Source organism: Hemibagrus wyckioides, linkage group LG16 (assembly GCF_019097595.1).
Source record: "Hemibagrus wyckioides isolate EC202008001 linkage group LG16, SWU_Hwy_1.0, whole genome shotgun sequence".
In the NCBI taxonomy this organism is placed as follows: domain Eukaryota; kingdom Metazoa; phylum Chordata; class Actinopteri; order Siluriformes; family Bagridae; genus Hemibagrus; species Hemibagrus wyckioides.
The window spans coordinates 238932-260521 of record NC_080725.1 but is presented as its reverse complement, the minus strand read 5'-3'; the positions used below and the strand labels follow the sequence as shown (position 1 = coordinate 260521).

At 36.3% G+C, this 21590-nt stretch overlaps 1 protein-coding gene across 5 annotated transcripts; it reads left to right on the top strand.

Annotated features, from left to right (window-relative positions):
• Positions 1-81: 81 nt before the first annotated feature.
• Positions 82-20051, top strand: syk (spleen tyrosine kinase). 5 transcript variants are annotated; one of them, XM_058411333.1, is made up of 15 exons: positions 88-362; positions 4406-4857; positions 7087-7247; positions 8757-8895; positions 9129-9201; positions 9936-9967; positions 10438-10506; positions 12916-12966; positions 13450-13522; positions 14209-14368; positions 15683-15892; positions 16719-16905; positions 17682-17822; positions 18130-18242; positions 18943-20051. In XM_058411333.1, exons 2-15 carry the CDS (start codon positions 4456-4458, stop codon positions 19013-19015), a joined length of 1884 nt encoding a protein of 627 aa, XP_058267316.1. In that variant the 5' UTR covers positions 88-362; positions 4406-4455; the 3' UTR covers positions 19016-20051. The 5 variants fall into 5 exon arrangements, with proteins under 5 accessions (XP_058267320.1, XP_058267316.1, XP_058267318.1 ...); XM_058411335.1 differs by lacking the exon at positions 10438-10506; XM_058411334.1 differs by lacking the exon at positions 12916-12966 and having other exon boundaries at positions 89-362.
• Positions 20052-21590: the final 1539 nt, after the last annotated feature.

Here is a 21590-nt window from a genome sequence, read left to right as displayed (position 1 = left end):
AAGGGGAAGTCAGGGCTAGAAAAAAACACCAAAGGAAGTAGCTACAAGTAAGTTAAAATGAGGAAGCTCACTAAAACTACCACTTAAATAGCACTGCTTTTAAATTCTGTGACAACTTTTATGTAATTAGATTCAGAGACTGAATTTCCAGCAATAAGTTTTAGATAATAGTCACCTGACTCGTCGGGTTTAAAGATTCTTACTTTCTTGAGCCAGTGGTCTAAATATTTCTGCATCGTTTGAACTATCCATAGACTCTTTGGCCATACCACATCCTGTCGAGCTAAAGAGAGCTTCAACATGGTTGCCACAGCGCAGTCACACAGCCTCATGTAGAAGAGAGTTAAGACTCCGTGTATAAGGTAAAGATCTATTTCAATACATCTTTATTTCCTAACAAATATAGAATTCTGTTTATTATGTGAAAATTTTGAAAGTAAAGTCATGATTTAATTCAGAAATCTAGAGAAGCAGGTATAGATAATTGTGGATCTCTTAAATTCTCTTGAATTAAACTTGTGTTTTATTGATCCCAAACATTTGTGTTTATGTGATTTATGTTTAATTCCTTTATTGACTGGTGTTAAGATTTTTATAGATAGCTCTCCAGCTATAATCTGTTATTAATGAGCAAATTTTTAAAAACGCTCTAGTTAGTGATGAGGCTGGAATACTGCTGAGAGACATCTGCGTTCTCGGGATCTGTAAACAAAATATAACTCTATTCTATAAATTTCTGTTTGTGAATTAGACAGTCTTTAATTTTCACATCTTGAAGCAGGTGTGTGTGTGTGTGTGTGTGTGTTGTGGGTTAACATATCTGATTATTCTTTAGTTGCTTTGAAGCAAAACTTTAAAAGGTTGAATTCTACCTTACTGAATACTTGAAGCTATTATGAAAAATTTTAATAATATAAAAATGTCTATTTATAAAACTTATATTTTGTTGACTGATATTTAAGCACAATTGTTGAGTAGTACCATGTTCGTTCTGGTCTAAAACTGGAATCTTCAGTTTTCTTCAGTTTTAATTATGACTCTCTTCAGTCTAATTATGCCTGACTGATATGTCACTGGAAAATAGACACATAACTCATTACATGTCTAATAATATGTACCATGTCATTTTTATCATGAACTTACTACATAGCACTCCAAAATAACCTTTTCAACAACGTTTTTCCTTAACAGGCCAAATTAATATTCACTTCCCTGTGGATTAAATAAGATTATTAATTCTGATTAATCTGACTATTGATTATTGATTTATCCAAAGCCAAACTCAAGTAGGTTAGAGACATGTGTGTGGGGTATTACTGATTTATTTTGTATTTATTCTGTACGTGGTTTTTCATTTGAGCAACTGGATATAGATGCCTATTTTCATAAATAGTGAGGAATATCAGCGCACATGATGTCGTGTACAGTGCTATTTTAATGCAGCGGTGGAGATAAGTGCAGATAAATGTAGCAGGTGGTGTTATCAGATGTCTTCAGCAGTAGATCATTTTCTTCATTTAGATCTCATCGATAAGCTTCGGATCAGTGAAGCAATGTTGTTCAGATGAGTTCCTTTGTGACAAAAAATCTGTAATGTTTTGCATTCTTTTACGCTTTTTGTGTGCTTCTTCCTGCTCGGCATGAGATGACTCTAACTGAGCAATGCCATTTAGGGCCACTAAAGCTAGACTGCATTTTATGGAAATGTTTGTGGTTGTGGCTGCATGTCAGGAGGACTTCACTGCTACCTGCACTCGTCTTCCTCTCTTTCATGTTTAAACGGTGCGTTGAGATTTTCAGAGCCGGGCTGTTCATGTGAACTGTGACTAAAAAGGACAAGAAGATACAAACCTTTGTGCTGATTTTTTTTACATTTCTGGCTGCACACATTTTGCATGTATGATGGCATAATTAGTGTAATTATTTTAATTGTAATAAGTGCGGCTTTAAAGAGTGCCTAATTCTCAAAGACAATTAAATAATAATACATGACAGGACATTATACTAATATAATTAACACCGTGGTGGTGTGATATCATCATGGTGGTGGCAGCATGACATGAAGATGATTATGGAGCTGGTTAAGTGTTTTATTTCTTTTTTACCACAGCAACATTTCAATAGTTACAATGTTCAGTGTATGAAAGGACAACACCTATTAATAGATTAAAGTTGTGGAACGTCCGAGAAACAAGTCAGTTCCTGTTATAAGATGTTATAACACCTATAAACAGTCGTTTCCTCACCAGCTTCTCCTTTCTCTCTCTCTCTCTCTCTCGCTCTCAAAAAGCAGCTTGTCATGTTACTAAGAAAACAGAAAGTCCTCCAGAAAACTGACGTTACACAGCACTGGAGACTCATTACAGAAAGCATTACCATATAAATTAAGTCTTTGTTTAATAACACATTTTTAAATATAGTTATTATTAAGCTTAAATAAGAGTATGAAAAATAAAAATATGAATTAAAAAAAACTTCACCAATTTCTGACTAATCAAACTGAAGTATTAAATAGCACTGTGCTAACATTTAAATACAAGACCCTAGTGAGGTGTGACGGAAATGCTTTAACATCTCAGCCTTCAACCTGAAGCATATTCTCAATTATTATACAGGAATTATTCAGTAACTTCAGTGTGAAGTGTAGTGTGAAGTGTGTCGTGAAGTGTGTCGTGAAGTGTGTCGTGAAGTGTGTCGTGAAGTGTGTCGTGAAGTGTATCGTGAAGTGTGTCGTGAAGTGTGTCGTGAAGTGTGTCGTGAAGTGTGTCGTGAAGTGTAGTGATCGTAATTGTGAGTTTTGGGAAATTATTCATTTTACAAACTTTGTGTGAGTCAGTCAGTAATTTAATTTCTTTTTAATGTAAAAAAATATTATTAATTCAATGCAGCTGATATATTTCTGCATTATTGAGTTAAGTGCTGTTTATGATATTTAAACTAAAATCATTATCACAAATATAACAACATATATCACCTATACAACACAGTAAACTCTAACAAATACAGAAAGTGATAAAGGTTAATAAAAAAAAACCAGAACAGCACATCTATAAGAAAACCCAAGCCAACTCTGTTACTCTGCCAAAACCAAACTAAACTAAACAAACCCAGTGATGGTTACAGATTTTTCTTGTCTTTGTAATGGCTAGTAATCACAACTGACCTCTATATACTTTTGATAGTTTAAAAAAAAGATTTTATGTCTGTGTGTGTGTGGAGTTTGCATGTTCTCCCCGTGCTTGGTGGGTTTCCTCTGGGTGCTCCGGTTTCCTCCCACAGTCCAAAAGACATGCTTCTAGGCTGATTGGAGTCTCTACAAGTGTGTGATTGCGTGAGTGAATGAGTGTGTGTGCGATCCGTCCAGGGTGTATCCTGCCTTGATGCCTGATGACGCCTGAGACACAGGCTCCCCGTGACCCGAGTATAGATCGGATAAGCGCTACAGACAAAGAAATGAGATGAAATAAAAATTTTAGACATCTTAGTCTTTACATTCACTCGGTGGATTTATTGTACTTTAGTGACAGCTGGATGTCTGTGGATGTCTGTATGAAGTCCTGATATATAGCTTTAATAATTACCAACATAAACCTGTTCACTAATAATACGACCATTTAGTTTATTCCTCTACTGAAAGATCAAATCAGATCAGGTATAAATGCATTGATTGATTTTCTATTAAAGCATCTCTGTGCTTCTGGCTGTAATTCAGATCACAGGTTTACATCAATGCTTATGATTTTATGGGTTGTTGGTTCTACAGAAAAACTCAGATGCAGTGTATATAGGGCTAAGTTCAAGTAAATATTAGCATTTTGTATACATACTGTTATGTTTGTGCTGAATAAATATTGCTTCAAAACTAAACTCCAGAAAGAAAACCCAGTTATTGGTCACTGGTCAGGTCATGTATAATGATGCAGTCACTTAATAGAATAAAACAAATAACCACAAGAAAGACAGTTTTTCTCAGAAAGTAACAGATTGGCCAAGCACATGAGAATATTTCAAAGAGAATATACATTATCAGGTTTTTGGTTCATCAAGATGCAACTCAAATCTTAACCCTAGATCATATAATATCCCACCTTTAATAAAACTAGCCCAAATCCTCTTTCCGCAAAGCATTTTTATTGTACTGCCTTGAATGCCACTAGACAACTTTTTTATTCAGAAGCTCCTTAATAGGCGTCTTTAAAAATGTTTTATCAGTAATAATTTTAAGTTATTTTTAATATCGACATGAAGAATCTTATATAATGTTTGTTACTAATTTTGTTTTTGCATGTTAATACTATGTTTTACTGTATAATACACTGATCTTGCCATGAAAATAGCCATAGATGCTGTCATGGCCATAAAAACAAATAAATTAAGAAATAAAACTGTTCTAATTCTTTTACAGGTAACGAGTAAGTAGGACTTCTTCGGGCAGTCAGAGGTGAGTGAGCAGTCATGGCAGACCTGGTGCAAGGCTTGCCATATTTCTATGGTAACATCACTAGAGAAGAAGCTGAGGACTACCTGAGGCAAGCAGGCATGAGCAACGGCCTCTACCTGCTCCGTCAGAGCCGCAACTACCTGGGTGGCTTTGCACTGTCTGTGGCCTACAGCCATCAGTGCTACCACTACACCATCGAAAGGGAGATGAACGACACATACGCCATAGCAGGTGGAAAATCCCACCGCAGTCCAGTGGACGTGGTCGAGTACCATGCGCAGGAGTCTGACGGCCTGGTTTGTCTGCTGAAAAAGCCCTGCAATCGGCCCCGTGGCGTCGAACCCAAGGTGGGGGCTTTCGAGGATCTGAAGGAGAAGCTCATCAGGCAGTACGTGCAGCAGACATGGAAACTGAAGGTTAGTGCTAGTGTTTTGTCTGAAATGTAGAAAACTGACCTGAAATAAGACCCATACCATGAGTCGAACCATGTCTACCATGTTTGCGTCTTAGTCCAGTTCAACATGGTTGGGAGTAAACATGTACACTGAAATTTTGCTCAAATGTCATGAAATGTTTTGAATAATCTAATCAAATTGAATTATATTTGAATAATATAATAAACCTTATATCGTGGATGTTCCCATCTTTTAATAATAATGAGTGTCTTGGTAAATATACAGGATTGTGAATGATTAGCAAAAGGACTACATCACTGTACCTAGGCTTTTAATTCACTTAACATAACATATGGGGGGATAATACTTCATTAACAACGGCTTTTAAGTCTGTATAGAGCTCTATACTGTAGAAATAAATTCTAGATATGTACATCAAAAACAGTTTCATGATTTTACAGGATTTTACCATAGGCAGTTGGATAGGTGACTTAAAATAACAGAAAACACAATGCATATCTAATGTTTTTGCAGGGTGAGAATAAATAAAATAAATACTCTCCTGGTGTCAACCTTGAGTCTAAATGTATATGAAAAAGTAAAAACAGTGAAGCTGGCTGAGCCAAAAAATCAATAAATCAGTGTGTAAGGCTTTGAGGTCATGTGTTCTTGGGACCATCTGCTCTGTTGCATCCTGCCAAATGAGCAAATCTACTGAATTCTGGTCATATTTTATATTGTAATTATGCTTATAAGTATTGTACTAATTTAACATGGAATATAACATGGTAGACGGATCCATACAGTAATATACTGTAAACAATGACAAATACTTTACTCTGTTACTGTAGAATTACTGTACAGTTTACTGTAATAATTTCACAGTGCAGCTTTACTAAAAATGCCTGAGAGCTTTTTGGTACTAACGGAAACAAAAAACAAAACAAATAAAACAAGGTGTGTGATGGCGTATGGATGTGGATTTTATCTGAGTATTTTCACAAACCATTAAAGAGTTCAAACTTTAAATAAAAACATGAAGATTTGTCACACAACACAACATAATGCCATGAACTCAACGCTCGCTGAAGACTACAGGCAGAACGGAGGGGCGGGACTTTCACAAACTCTCCACCAATCACAACGCCCTCTCACTTTCAGTGGGTTTTAGCATTAGTTTCAAATTTTTGTGTATAATAAATGTTTAAATAATTACTTTAATGTCAAAAACAACACATATATTCAGTGTCTTAAAAGTATTGTGATTTTAATTAAATGTCACCATTAATTTATTCGTTCATATATCTTCACACACGGGAAAAACAGAGAAGCTTATCAAAACTTTCTGATTGTTTCAGATGTTTGATGCTGATCCCAGTGGTGTGTGATTGTAAATCTTTTATTTATCTATTCAGCTATTTCCTTCTCTAATGTGATGTGTTTTTTTTCTAACTTAAAGTGCATCACATATTAAGCATGTTTTAAATAAATGTTTATTACAAATAAATGATCAGATTAAACTAAATAAAAAACAGTGCTCTGTAGTGTTAAGCTCCTTACTGATTTCCTTTTACTGACTTCCTGAAAATCTCCTCGTCTTCACTCTAACATGCTGACCTTACATAACAGAAGTGAATGTCTTTTGCTGTCAGACAAGAGTTATTGTTTTATTGGGTTTACACTTCAATTGCACCTTTTGATTCATTTCTTTCATAAAACTAGCAGTTGCTGTAAATCACCAGACCTGTCCATGTTTCTGTGTTGCTTCTCAACATCCATCTCACTGAACTAAATCTGACCAAGATTAGACAAACAGGACAAAATTAAACAGGATTTTCTAAAGGGTTTTTTTCTCTTAATAAACAATCCAGAGTAATCCATAAGCAACCACAAGATACCAGTAACCCATAGGTTTTCCTTGGTTTTCTAAGAACAAGCCTGGTCATATTTTTGTGGTTTACTAAAACTTCCACTTTTTGAGAAGGCTAACTGGAACTGACAAAGTGGAAGTGTTAACTGAAAGAATTTTTCTCTGTGAAATGGTCATAAACAAGGACCAAACAATTTTATGTTTGCTGTGAATTTATTAAAAAAAAAAAAAAAAAGAAATCAAACAAATGAATTATGCATCAAATATTTTAAGAGATTTTTTTAATAATAAGTGCTCAAACTGTGCATGAAAATGTTTTTGTGTTTTTGTTTAATCTTTTATTTTTGTCAATATTGTGTAATGCATTGTGTTTTTATCAGGGTCACTCACTGGAGCAGGCTATCATCAGTCAGAGGCCTCAGTTGGAGAAGCTGATTGCCACCACAGCACACGAGAAGATGCCCTGGTTTCACGGGACCATATCCCGGGAAGACTCAGAGCCACGTTTACTCAATAACCGTCCCACCAATGGCAAGTTTCTGTAAGTACAGAAAACAGATCTATCTCTCGCAAGGAGGGAAATAAAAAAAAGTCTAAAAGAGGTGCTGCAGAATAATTTTTTAGCCATTATCCCTAATATGTAATTATTAATGCTATATGTTGAAAGGCTAGTCATTATTTTTACAAGGAGTTCAAAATAATTAATAATAAATAATGTGTGTAGAATAGCAAATGTAAATTGCCAGAGATATTAAGCACGATCTGAAGGTTACCTTCTCTTTCAAGTTTATTTATTTACTTACATGCTTTTAATTGCTTTTTACTGCATAGTAAGTAATTGATATTTCTAGAAGCAATAATTATATTATTATAATTTTTCAGGTTCTTCATATTGGTAGCAATAGCATTACCTTCTCACTGTAAGCTTTATATAATTCATAAATTAAATTCTCCTTAAATTATAAATTGTACATTGTAAATACTTAAAAAGTCAAATTACTAGCATTTCAGTGAATTTATACAGAAGAACTGAACTATTTTAGTTTTTCTGTGAGTGTAGATTGGTGATCATTTTTCAGTCGAACTGGAGAATGTTTCTGTTTCAGAGTGGACTCTCTGTGAGTCTTTTTATGGCTATGTGCTTACACATCATACAACACCCACAGACAAAACGGCTGAGGGGGTGAAAGAGAGACAGAAAGAGAGAGAGAAGCAGAAACAGGCACACACTGTGGTTTCCGCTCTCAGACTGTTGTACAGGACTTCCTGAAATGACCAAAGAACTAGTGGGAGGTGGAGTCATGAGACATTTGAGAGAGAGAGAGAGAGAGAGAGAGAGAGAGAGAGAGTGTGTATGTGTTTGTGTGTGAGTAAGAGAGAGAATTTTGGCCAACAAAATACATATTGTAATTGCATTAAGAATTACGTGTGCATGCACACAATTAAGCTGTCATGAGGAAATGCCTTTGTGGCCAACTAGTTTTTTACCATGTTGAAAATATGAAATAAAATATAATTATTTTAAAATTCAATTCCACCACAAGACAACAGAACAGTTTCAGGTCACCTTGGCACAGATACTGGTCCCTGGAACTCTACTGACTGGAGGGATGACCACTATTCTTCCAAAAATTGTTTTGTAAATTGGTGTTTGAATAGTGGTGTTGTATAATGCTGTCTGAAATCATGCACTGGTGTTCAGAGCTGGTAACCGTGAAAGTTGTAGCATATACCAGCAAAATGCCCTCAGAATTAAAATGAGACACTCTTTTTCCTTTAATTTGTCACCGGTCTGTAAATTTCAACATAACAGAAGAAGCAGTTCTTCCTTTTGAGAATAATAACTCTTTTTCTGTGATGTTTAATTACAGTGACCTTTTCAATGAATATATGTGAAACTTCTTTTCTCTCTTTTCAGTCTCTCGGTTGTCTAAAGCTGAAAATAAATGTGTAAACAGAAACTGACCCAGTGTCACTTAGTGGCATGCACTACAGTAGTGGCCTGCTTTATTATTCTGTCCTATCTCCTTGTTTTTTCTCAACTCGACAGAATTCGTCAGCGAGATAACAATGGCTCCTACGCACTCTGTCTCCTCCACAATGGCCAAGTCATGCACTATCGCATTGACAGGGACAAAGCTGGCAAACTCTCCATTCCTGATGGGAAAAAGTTTGACACACTTTGGCAGGTACTGAATGTATACAGGAAGCTAATTCAATCATTTTAGAGTTTAATATTCTGATCTGATCACTCAATATTTATGCATTACAAAATTTGGATTTGTGTCCATCATTTTAACTAATTTATTCAAATGAATTTCTATGAGCCACTAATATAGAATGTTTCATTGAAACTATAGGTGGTTTGGTTGTGGATTTTTTACATTCAAACCATTTGAATCATTTATATTTCTACTTGTAGCTGGTGGAGCATTATTCATACAAACCTGATGGCCTGCTCCGGGTGCTGACTGATCCCTGTCCACGACCCGAAGGTAGCCATCTGTACTCTCAAGGCTTGTGGATGGATGAGTTAATGAATGAATGAATTTATTTATTTTTGATTGTGCAGATGGATGAATAGATGGTTGAATAGTTGGATGGTTAAACAGATGGAGGGATAGATGGATGGATGGGTGGGTTGATGGGTGTATGAATGGATGCCTGGATGGATAAATGTATGTATAAATTATACAGTTGTTTGGCAGAAAGGAGAAAGGAAGGATTGGATAAATTGTTGGATGGTCAGCAGGTGGAATGAATAGAGAGATAATATATGGTTAGTTGGTTTGTTAAATGAATGTATGGATGATGTATAAATGGCTGCTTGGATGGATGGATGAATAGATGGATGAATGAATAATGTATAAATGACTGGCTGTATGGATTGATGGATGGATGAATGGATGGATGGTTGTATGAGGTGATGGATGATGTATAAATGCCTTGTTGTATGGGTGGATAATGTATAAGTACCTAGGATTAGGGGTGATTTATAGATGGCTAATTGTATAGAGGGATGGACGATGGATAATTGAATACATAGTCTATAAATGGTTCGTTGTACGGGTGGATGGATGGATGAATGGATGAATGGATGTATGAATTGGATAAGGTGTTGAAGTAGATAAGGTGTTGATGTAGAGAAGGTGTTAATGTAGATAAGGTGTTTAAGATGGATAATTAGGTACAATTTAAGTTTATTAATGTTCATGTTTTTTGTGCTCAGGGCCACCTGAACTTCCTGGAAACCATCCAGATGTGAGTATTCCTCTACCATCATTATCACATTAAGAATAAGGAGTGCAAGTTTAAAAGAAGAAAAGTAATACAATAATTACACTATAATAACTTTGACCAGTCATGATTATATTGTGCCACAGAAAACAAGATTTAAGTAGTATTAAAACAAACTGAGAAAGGATATGAAAGAATAATGTTATTTAAGCACAAGCTGCCATAAACTTTGCTGTATATTGACACAAAGCTCCCTGGTAGAAGCTGATGCTTCAGGAGAAACGATGCATTTTAAGCTTAATGAATGAATGAAATGTCACTAATTTTTTTTTCATTCATATTTAGGCTTTCAGTACACCTTGGATCCTTCTGGATAACTAATTGCATGAATGCATTCTTTCTTATTATGCCATTAATATTATTCCTAATGCTGGTGCATGGGTCACAGTGTTCAGTACAATAACTTTATCCTCTTCAAAACTGTGGTTTTCTAGCTGGGTGGCACAAGTGGAATTCTCTCCAGATTCAGATCCGCTTCCTTCCCCAAACCTGGTCTCAAAAAGGTGCACAGATATACCATCCCCTCCTGTCTCCCCCGGTGGTACAATGTCTGCATGGCTGTCATCAGCCACTATGTGTGGTTTTTCCCTGCTAATCCGTCTTTGGTTGCCTACACCCATCTCATCTGCACTCTCTTATCTCTTCCTCCACTCACCTGCACTTCATCTCCACAACAGCAAGTCCATCATTCATCATCCCTTTACTGACTGGTGCCCATGTCAGGTTCAATCTCTTGGCCTTGACAGCATGTTCAGTGCACATATCAGCTATGAAAATATTTCTCTAACACATGTTTCTTTAGTATATGCTCACAAAATAGTGATCAATTCCATTATTTCTTCAGTTTTACACACTGATATTCGATATGCAATGCTAAATAGGTGGAACTTCATACTCCAGTCAATACCAGTCAAATGTTTTGGACACACCTAGTAGTGATAGGGTGTGCACTGCTGTTAAATTTCAACATGTGAAATTATACAGTGCCTAAGAATGTGTGAAAGTAGATGTTGCTACTGTGGTTATTTATGTGCACACACTGTCTGTCTTTTACCGATTCTAGTTCTAATGAGAAATAGGTGTAGCTATATATAGCTTCTACAGCTACCTAGTTATAAAGAAAATGAAGAAATGCACTAATCAGGGTGCAGATCGATTGTATGATTTACCTGTTATGTGCTAGATTATTTACTAGCTTTGTTTTGAGATTATGCACAAGCTAGCTGAATGGTAGATCACTCCCTAGCTCACTGAAGATCTTTGCTACTTCCTATCTAGCTTTTTTTTTTTCTTCACGTCTCTATACATGTTTAATAGGTTTTTCTTCCATTTTCGTTTGTCAAAATAAGTAACTGGAGGTAATAAGTAAAGCTGTGACTGGGGAAGTGAAGACATTTCGGATCACACAGAGGAAACCAATCATTTGGTTTTGCCGCTACACCATACCTACCTACTAAACTGCATAGAATAGACAATATCTTCATTCATAAATGCTGCTGCTAAAATAACAGAACAGTGTCACATACATACATAGATGATGCATGATCGTCCGTCACTATGTCACCTGCTAGTGTGAATGTTGGTTTGATGTAGTCAGGTGTGTCCAAATGTTTGACTTGTGTTGAGTGTCAGTGTACAAAAAACCCTACCATCAAGTCACTGAACAGAAGATCTGCATCATGGTTTATATAAGTTATAGTGCCACCTAGTGCTCACTGGGAAATCATGCTGACAAAGGGCCAAAATGACACAAGATTAAAAAAGAAAACCGCCCTATTGCTGTCCTTTACAGACCTCATTACTACCTAGCAAAATCAGTTCAGATGATTTCTTGTCTCATATTCAGCTTTTTTTCATTAGTTTCAATTAATCATCAATCTTCCTACGCTCTTAGAAAAAAAGGTTGCCTCTAGAATCCTAGGGGATCCTTTGGTTTGTGGAGGAACCCTTAAAGGTTCTATGCTGAACCAAAAAGTGTTTTCTAATGAGAACCCATAACTATTTACAGCACCATTTTTTTCTAAGAGTGTACCTCTTATCATTTCTTTATGTGTGATGAGTTTATCATGTGGCTTTTTTTGACTTATTTACAGACTCAGATTCTCTTCTCTTTCATGGTCTTCCAACAGAAATCTATAAATCCACTAAAGCCATGCTTTATGCAAAAAAGGCCATGAAGGAGACTGGGAAACAGTGTGATTCGCTTGTGTGCCATTTCATGGACACAATGTGCCATTACAGTTTTTCTCACTTGCTTACAAATAACTCAGTGAAACAGTGCTCAGTGCTCTGCTCTGAAAGACATTTCTTGAAATTCTACACACATTCAGCAAATTAAAACGCTGGCTTCATAATCCAGGGGAATAAAAGTGAAATATTTATATCACAATTGTACAGACTTACAGATAGAACTGCGTAGAAATGTAACCCTTTTTTTTAAAAAAATAGAAAACAAAATTGCAACTGGCCACTAAATGAATGAACCAACCATCCAACCAAAATACTCAATACTTCAAGATAAAGAAAATCCAAATCCAAATAAAGAAATAAAATAAGTTCATTTATGAAGATAATAAGTCTGCAGAATGTGTCATCTCTTTTCTATTCAGCCAGAGAATTTTGTTGTCAATCATTGAAAAAACTTCTGCTTCTCCCATATTCAGATCAAATGTAATATAAATTTTCCATTGGGACTGCTTCCAACTTCTATAATCAAGAGTATCGTCCCGATTGAAAGCTCTCTGGCTGAACCCTCGGCTGGCAGTAATCATGTCATGTATTATTCTGTGGCATTCCTGCATATAAATTCCTCTTACATGTATTGTACTTTCGCAGAAACACGTATCTCACTGCCTTTGTATTTTATTGTCTATAGAAATTAACATTTTGACTTCATTTTTCTCATTTCATAGACAGCGTTAAAGAGGTGTAAAGAAAAGATCTTAGATGTTTGCCCTAGTAAGGTCAGTGTCCTTTCACTGATTTCCAACTGCATGCATTTTATGTCATAGCTCTCACAAATTATAGCATGAGACTTGTTTGTGAGGTTTTTGAAATGCTTGAAGGTGGAGCAGAAAAAAAAAGTTTGTAAAGAGAAGACTTCTATGGGTTGGGGAAAGAAAAATGAAGCTATTGAGAAATCTGTGCCAATATCATCACGTAAGCATTCAGGAAAGACTGTAATTAGCCAACGTGTGTCTGTGTATCTAATTAGATCACAGGATTCCAACACTGGTCCTGGAGTAGCCTGCACATTTTCTAACACACCTCATTTTAGTAATCAGCTAATTAATCAACCCTTCAACTGAGTAGAAGTGGTTGTGCTAGAGCAGGGTCACACATGAAAATGTGCAGGAGAAGGTGTACTTCAGGTCCAGAGTTGGGAACTTGTGAATTAGATGATATCTTTACCAATCTAATCTGTTTATTATCTTGTATACCTACAGCTTACGTCATACATTCGCAAAAGTCATGAGACGGATAATCATTACGCTCCGAGGGCAACAGTACCTACCACAGGTTAGTGGCCATCCCTAATCAGCCCATGATATTCATATACAGCTCTGGAAAAAAAATAAGAGAGCACTGCCCAATCTCCAGATGTGAACCCTATTGAAAACCTCTGGAATGTCATCAAGAGGAAGATGGATGATCACAAACCATCAAGTAAAGCTGAGCTGTTTGTTTTTTTTTGCAAAAAGAGTGGTATAAAGTTCCCCAACAGCAGTGTGAGAAACTGGAGGAGATCATGGAGCCAAAACCCATGCAGATCGGGGTTATTCCACCAAATACTGATCTCTTAATGTTATTTAGCCAAAGCATTAACACAATCTGTTTACAAATTATTAGCATTTTGTTTTATTTGAGTTATTAAAGCTCTGTAATACTGCATAATCTTGGGTTATTTTGATGTGATGTCATTTCCTTTAAATATACACTCTAAATAACAATAGTTATATTTTGAATTTAGGAGAAATATTGTCATCAGTTCACAAAAAATCAAACAAAACTCTTCATCTCACCAATACATGACCCTGGAAGAAAAAAAAACATATGAAACTGATTATTTTGCAGTGGGCTCTTATTTTTTCCAGAGCTGTATATCACCAGGTGAATACACTCAACATGTTTTATAGCTATGATGCTGCTGACAGGAAATGACTGAGTTTCCCTTCTGTTTTTTTACTCTGTACATGCAAACACAGAGGATTTACCCATGAGCACTGAGGTGTATGAGAGTCCATATGCTGACCCTGATGAACTACGCTCAACCACAGTGGACCGAAAAAACTTGATCCTGGAGGATGGAGAGCTTGGCTCAGGCAATTTTGGCACAGTTCTTAGGGGCACCTACCAGATGAGGAAGTGAGTTGTCCAGTGCACTAACTCTTTGTTCTGCAGTTTATTATTTTCACTTCTCTTACATAAGACTGTTCATTGATTAGCTGAATCAAATTCATCAGGATTATGGTCCATGTGCAGGCTACATGGATACTGATTTTTGGATTATGAACATCTGTGAAGGTGGAAATCATAAGACATCTTTAAACTGAGGGTTTCATCATATGTATGAATAAATAAGAATTACCGTCTGGTGTAGTGCACTTTTAATGAGATCATATTGTGAGAATCAGCTTTTTTACAATTCCACTGTAGGTTTATAGACAAAAAGCAGAAAGGGTTTTCATCTCAAATTGCTCTGCAGTGGTCACTAGAGGCATAGGTAATTACAAATGGAAACGCTAGCTACAGAACAAATACAAAACCAAGGATTTGACCCCAGAAATCAGATAATGAAAAATGAAAACAAATAATAATTAAAAAAGAAATAGGTAATATAATGTGATGTGCAATATGTTATATGTAGTAATAGTACAGGATATGCAACCTACAGAGTAAAAAATGTGATATATTTATTTGAGTTGCATGTAGTAACAGTGTTGATTTACATGTAGTAACAGTAGTATATATATATATATATATATATATATATATATGAAATAACTATATATCTCTCTCACCTGTATTACATCTGCTGCTATATTTATATTTATGTTATTTATGTTTATTTCTATTTTGCACTACCTCAACTGCTGCTATTGTATTTTTGCACAATACATGTTGTCAGGTCCCAAAGCTATACATCACCTTTTTTCGGTGCTAAGTGTCCTGTGTTGTTGTGTTGTTGGTTTTTTTGGTACTTCTTGTTTTTCACACTGTCTTGTCATTGCTCTGTTTGCACCTAGCTGCACACTGTGCACTTTACGTGTCTAAGACAATCTCCTGTCCTAGCTCTGTGGTGGTGTTTTGTGTTTGATCTTTATGTTGTATGTTTCTGTAGCACCAGGTCCTGGAGAAACGTTGTTTCATTTCACTATGTACTGCGTCAGATATATGTGGGGGAAATGACAATAAAGCTTCTTGAATATTGAATCTTGAATGAATCTTATTCAAGTGGCAACACGTACACGTACAAACAACTGATGACTTGGGGGTAAACACATTTGCTGTATTAGATTACAGCTCAGTTATATTACCGTTTTAAATTACAGATATAAAACTCCAAAGTCTAAATTAAACTTTCTCAGAAATCTGTCATTCAGCATGAAATGCTTCACTTTGACAGGTGTCTCACTGGATTTAATTGTGTGTGTGTGTGTGTGTGTGTGTGTCCTGCAGAATACAAAAACAGGTAGCAGTAAAGATCCTGAAAAATGATGATAACAATGCTGCAGTAAGAGATGAAATGCTTCGCGAGGCTGAAGTCATGCAGCAGCTGGACAACCCCTACATAGTGCGTATGATTGGCATCTGTGACGCCGAGAACCTCATGTTAGTCATGGAGCTGGCTGAGCTCGGACCTCTGAACAAATACCTGCAAAAGAACAGGTATGATAATATTAATCTTTTAGCATCACAGAGCCCTCACCTCAAAATATCAGTCCTGCAGGTTATACTAAAATATTGTGCAATGGCAAGTCATGGAGATAGAACATTATTCTTTAATCAGCTCATGAATCTTCAAGACACTTGACCACTCATCTGATTGCACTGAGGAATCCAATGAGGGATGAAATATGTTTAAGATTAAAACACAATCCAGGTCTGGAAGATTTCGTATTAAGAGGCAAAAATAAAAGGTTTTCACCTTGTTAGTTTCTTAGGCAAAGAAATAATAAACCATATTCATTTAAAGATATTTCTCTTCAAAACAGATTGCAACAGAGCCTGAATATTACAGAACACATACCACAGTAATCAGCTTTATTATCAAAGGTTATCTGCATGTTTCTTGATAAGGTGTCTAGTAAATTACAAAAGTGTTTACTTTGTTTTATGTAGGGCAAGTCTTACGTACGGCAACGTTCAAACACACTCAATTTTCCCCCTCTTACATGGTGAAAGGCTAATAACTTCTTCTGCTAGCTATTAGCTATTAGCATGAAAAAGCTTTCTATTAGCATGAAAATCCAATTATTTAGGAAAAAGGAAATAACCAGTGTGGAAAACTAAAAAACAGAGCTAAAATAAATCCAACACAAAAAGCTTTGGTCCTGCATAGACAGTGCAAATTGGAATAAAAGTTTTGAGAATGTTTTAAGTGAAAACCATTCACACATTTAGTTATGATGTTTATCCTGAATTTAATGAATAAATGAAAGAATGCCCAGACGGGACATTGTGGTGTGACTTCTGCTCCTTGTTTTTCACACAGACTTGCAATTAAAAACGTCACTGAGCTTGTGCATCAGGTCTCTATGGGGATGAAGTACCTGGAGGAGCATAACTTTGTTCACAGAGACCTGGCAGCCCGCAACGTGCTGCTAGTCACACAGCACTATGCAAAAATCAGCGACTTTGGCCTGTCCAAAGCCCTCACCAGTGAGCATGATTATTACGAGGTATGCTTCACCTCCAAAAGACTTTTCTTAGAGCTGAAGTGAAGATGAAGTATGTGTAATCTAACCCTCGGTGACAGAATATATTTTGGATTTCAGTGGATTTATTCACCAGATGCTTTAATCAAAGTGATGCGAGAGAATACAAAGTGTCAGTGAATAAATTAAACATAGCTGAGATGTTCAGAAACCATAATTTTCTGGCAGAACTCCAGTTTAAACATACAACCTTCTGTTCAGTACAGTGTCAGAGTCAGGAATTGATGAACATTTTGGATGGACAGTAGCAGAAGTGCTATTCAGGATTTGCTGTTGAATTACTTATAGCACAATTAAGTTAAGTAGCCTTTATTTGTCACATATACATTACTGCACAGTGAAATTCTTTCCTATCCTTGGAGGGTTGGGGTCAGAGCGCAGGTTCAGCCATGATACAGCACCTCTGGAGCGAGGGTGGGGGGTGGAGGAGGGTTGAGGGCCTTGCTCAAGGGCCAAAAAGTGGCAGCTTGGCAGCGCTGGGGCTTTGGACCCCAATCTTCAGGTCAACAATCCAGAGCTTTAACCACTTGAGTGACCACTGCCCCAATCTACTGCCAGTCAATCCTGCTGGATTAATATCATCATCTCATAAATAACATTTTAAAAGATCCAAGGAAGATCTCACAAGGAAGTGGAAACAGATATTTGGTACAGATATTTAAACTGCATGAAGGGTGTCTAATGTTTATGAAGCAGATAAAACAGGCATTGACTGTTCATGTCTATTCCCTCTTGTTTAGTCTAAAGGTCATGGGAAGTGGCCTGTGAAATGGTATGCACCTGAATGTATGAACTTCTTCAAGTTCTCCTGTAAGAGTGACGTGTGGAGCTTCGGGGTGCTGATGTGGGAGGCTTATTCATATGGACAGAAGCCATACAAGGTATGTGAAAGTTTGTATTAAACTTCATGATCACTGTCAAGCAGAGTTACAGTCATCTAAATGTAATATATATATACACACACACTGTGTTTCTGTGTCAATGAAATATATACACTCTCCACTTCAAAAGCTGTATGTAAAAATCTCTGCAAATCTCACCCCAGGTCTTTGTAATATAAACAATATGCCACAGGATGACATACTGATGACATTTAGGCGGTTAACTGATTTTTGACCAAAATGTCACAAAGAACCTTAAAATACTCATGAATCAATCCTGAGTCTGACTATGATCTGTACTCTATAGGGGATGAAGGGAAATGAGGTCATCCAGATGATTGAGAGCGGTGAGAGGATGGCCGCTCCACTCAACTGCCCATCTGAGATGTACAACCTCATGCTGAAATGCTGGACATACAAGTGAGTGACTTCCTGTATTCTTATGTCTAGCCTTGCATTGATTGAAAGTAATTTCTTGAAAGTATGATCCTGGAGTAACAGGCATATATCATTCTGTTAAGAGTTTTAAGAATTTTTCTGCATCCTGATATAAAAAAGAATAATCACAGGAAGAAATAAGGCCATGTTTTCAGTATGTAGATTAAATCCCGATTCTCCAAATAAATTCCTGAAAACAGATATATTGTATAAACACGCTAATCACCGTCACTTGGTCTAATTGATCAGAGATAAATTAGATCATATTCTGGAGAATTGTAGCAATCATAAGCATCTTAGCAATTAAAAGTAATTTCTTCCCTTCTAAGGTAATAAATAAATACTATATATACTTGTATAATAAATAAATAATAAATACTTGTATAATCAATTAAATATTCAAAATTCTAAATAATCTAATTGAAAGTAACTGTTTAGGGAATAGGAAATACTACGTAAAAGTCTTCACCTTGCTAAGATGCTAGTTTTTACACATCTGTGAGTTTGTGTTGAGATTTACACCAGTGTAATTATAAGTCACCCCTAGCTAGTCTCGCTGTATTTGCTGTACTAACCAGTACCTCCTGGCTGTTCGAAACTCTGATTTAAACAAGAAACTCACATTATCTATCACATCAGTTCACAACACCACAATCGTGTAATTGCTGTCTTATTTCTTCAGGGCGGATGAGAGGCCAGGTTTTTTGGTAGTGGAGCCCAGGCTGAGAGACTACTACTATGACATTTCTCAGTGACCAGCTGGAAGAAAACTGAATGACGATTCTTTCCCCAGGAGCTGTTTGTACATGGTTTTAAGGATTGGCCACAGTGATTTATTTTACATTATTTACCTGCATCCTTATTCAAATCTTCTTTTTCTTTTTCTTTTTTTTTTTTTGCAAGCCTAAGTTATGATCAACGAGAGACTGACTGTCTTGGTCATTTTTCTACACGTCTACAGACCTGACCATTGACAATAAGCCGAGTAGCAAATTCAATTTTCACTTCACTGTTACTGCATTTTTTTTATCACATTACTATTTTCTATATTATTCTATTTTATTTAAACATTACCCTGTTTTACCAGTTTCATTAGAAGCATTTTAACAAAAAATAACCTTTTTAGGAACATTGGAATGACCTTTCACTGTTATTCTATATGATAGTAAGTGTGCTTGGGCTCTGGTGCAACTTCTGAGCTCCCAAACAGGTGAATGCACCGAGCCAACGCTTCACGAAGGATTTTTGTTTTACTTGTTGTCCCCCAGCCCTAAAACCTTCAGATGTCCTCCCACTCACCTTTTGTGGCACAACTGCTAAACTACTGTAAAGATGATGTGCATAAGGTATAATATAAGCATGCTAAGACTTAGGAATGTGATGCCATGACAGAGTGTCCACTATTTTGCCAGAGTATGTTAGTCAGATAGCCGGCCCAGCCGAGTTAATACAAACTGAGAGCTATGAGAGTTCGAGTTGTTATGGTAGGACGCTATTGTTCTTTGATAAAGAGGCAATATATGTAATGAATAAAACACAACAGGAATTCTTGTTATAGTACAATAATCAGCGACAGTGTGATGACGATTGTTTTTCTTTAACAGCATGTCTCCAAGTGCTTTTATTCTAACAATGCCAACAATTACATTTTCATCTTTTAAAAAACATCATATTTTGTATGTGTTTATCATTACATTTAATGTTATCCATGAAACCAGTTGGTTCTGAGTGTTATAAAGCGCTGATGGAGATTCATTCCACTGCTAAATAAATCAATATTTTAATTTTAAATCTGTTCATGTGGATGGTCTGCCATACAGAAGATTGTGGAAGATGTTATGATAAAATCTATAACATTTGAGAAAAAAAGCATTAATGTTATCCTCATAATTTTATCCTCATACTGTTGCTTTGTAGCCCCTAATACAACCCCTTCTTCTATGAATTACTTTGAGGTTTGAAAATATGGAACAGAACACAATAGAACAGTAATCTCAGCACTCAGTATGTGATGCAGTGCTGCAGTAAACCTCCCAAAATGGCAGAATATTCACAAATTCAGCGAGAAACAGCACTGATTCCTTGAAGTCTGATTCCTTGAATTAAAAAAAACACACACAGTATTTTAAATTGGGTTAGATCTGTATGGAACAGCAGCTTTACAGCTTGCTAAAATAAGCCACAAGAACAAGACAAGGTCTGGCAGACTACAGAAGAATGAAGAAATACCGTTCTCATGAGCAGAATATATCCTTCTCTTCCTTTGCTTTCAGGCTGCCTTCATATTAGATAGATTTCTTTCTTATTTATTAACTAATTATTCCTTTCTCTCGAATAGAATGACAGCAGTTTAAAGTGCCCCTGACACTGAGCTCGGTGGCATGCTGGTGCAGGGGGTAGCTTTGCTTCCTCACACCTTCAGGTTCTCAGGTTAGGTACTGAACTCAGGTGACTGTGTGGAATTTCTGTGCATGGTGCTGAGTTTGTGTGTTGGACTCGCATCCCATCCTGGGTCCACTGTCACACCCAGTGATCTGGGGATAGTCTAGAAACTAGAGATTCATCACAACTCTGATTAGAATAAAGCAGTCAATGAAAGTGAGTGAGTGAGTGAGTCTGTGAGTTTCTCTCTGGCTTCTCCAGTTTCCTTCACATCTCAAAAACCTGCCAGTAGATGAGAGAGAGACAGCGAGTGAGTGGGTGGGTGGGTGAGTGAGTGGGTGGGTGTCTGGGTGGGTGGGTGTGAGTAACTGAGTGAATGCTATTGAATTATATCATATATCAAACTGTCAGCAATCACAGTAATGAATGATGAACTACAACAAACCTCTGTATATAAAGCTTTGACTCAGAGCACACTGATAGTCACACAAATCACATTATTTCATCTTCACTCATGATGAATGCATGGATTTTTGCTATGATTATTTTGCTATTACTTAATAATCAATTAAACATGGGTAATTTTTGAATATGCCAGGACTTTTAAAGAAATAAAAACAGAAAGTTTAAAGCTGTCACTCTTCCAGCATCCTGATATCACTGAGAGATTATTAGTTAGTTAATTTTATTCATCTTCTTATTACTTCTTCCTCCTCCTGCTGTAAGCCCCTGGTAGTATTTTTACATGTAGTTCTCTTATTTTATTCTATTTTGGTTTGGTCTGTTTAAAAATTAAGAACAAAATTGTTCTCATTTTTTGTATCTCCTTATTCTCTTTAATCTTATTTTATTGTCTCTCTTGTTTTCTGTTCTTTAATCAGGTCTTATTGTTTTGGTTCTATCACTTTATTTGTTGAGTTATTAATTCTATCATGGAGCCCTTTGGTG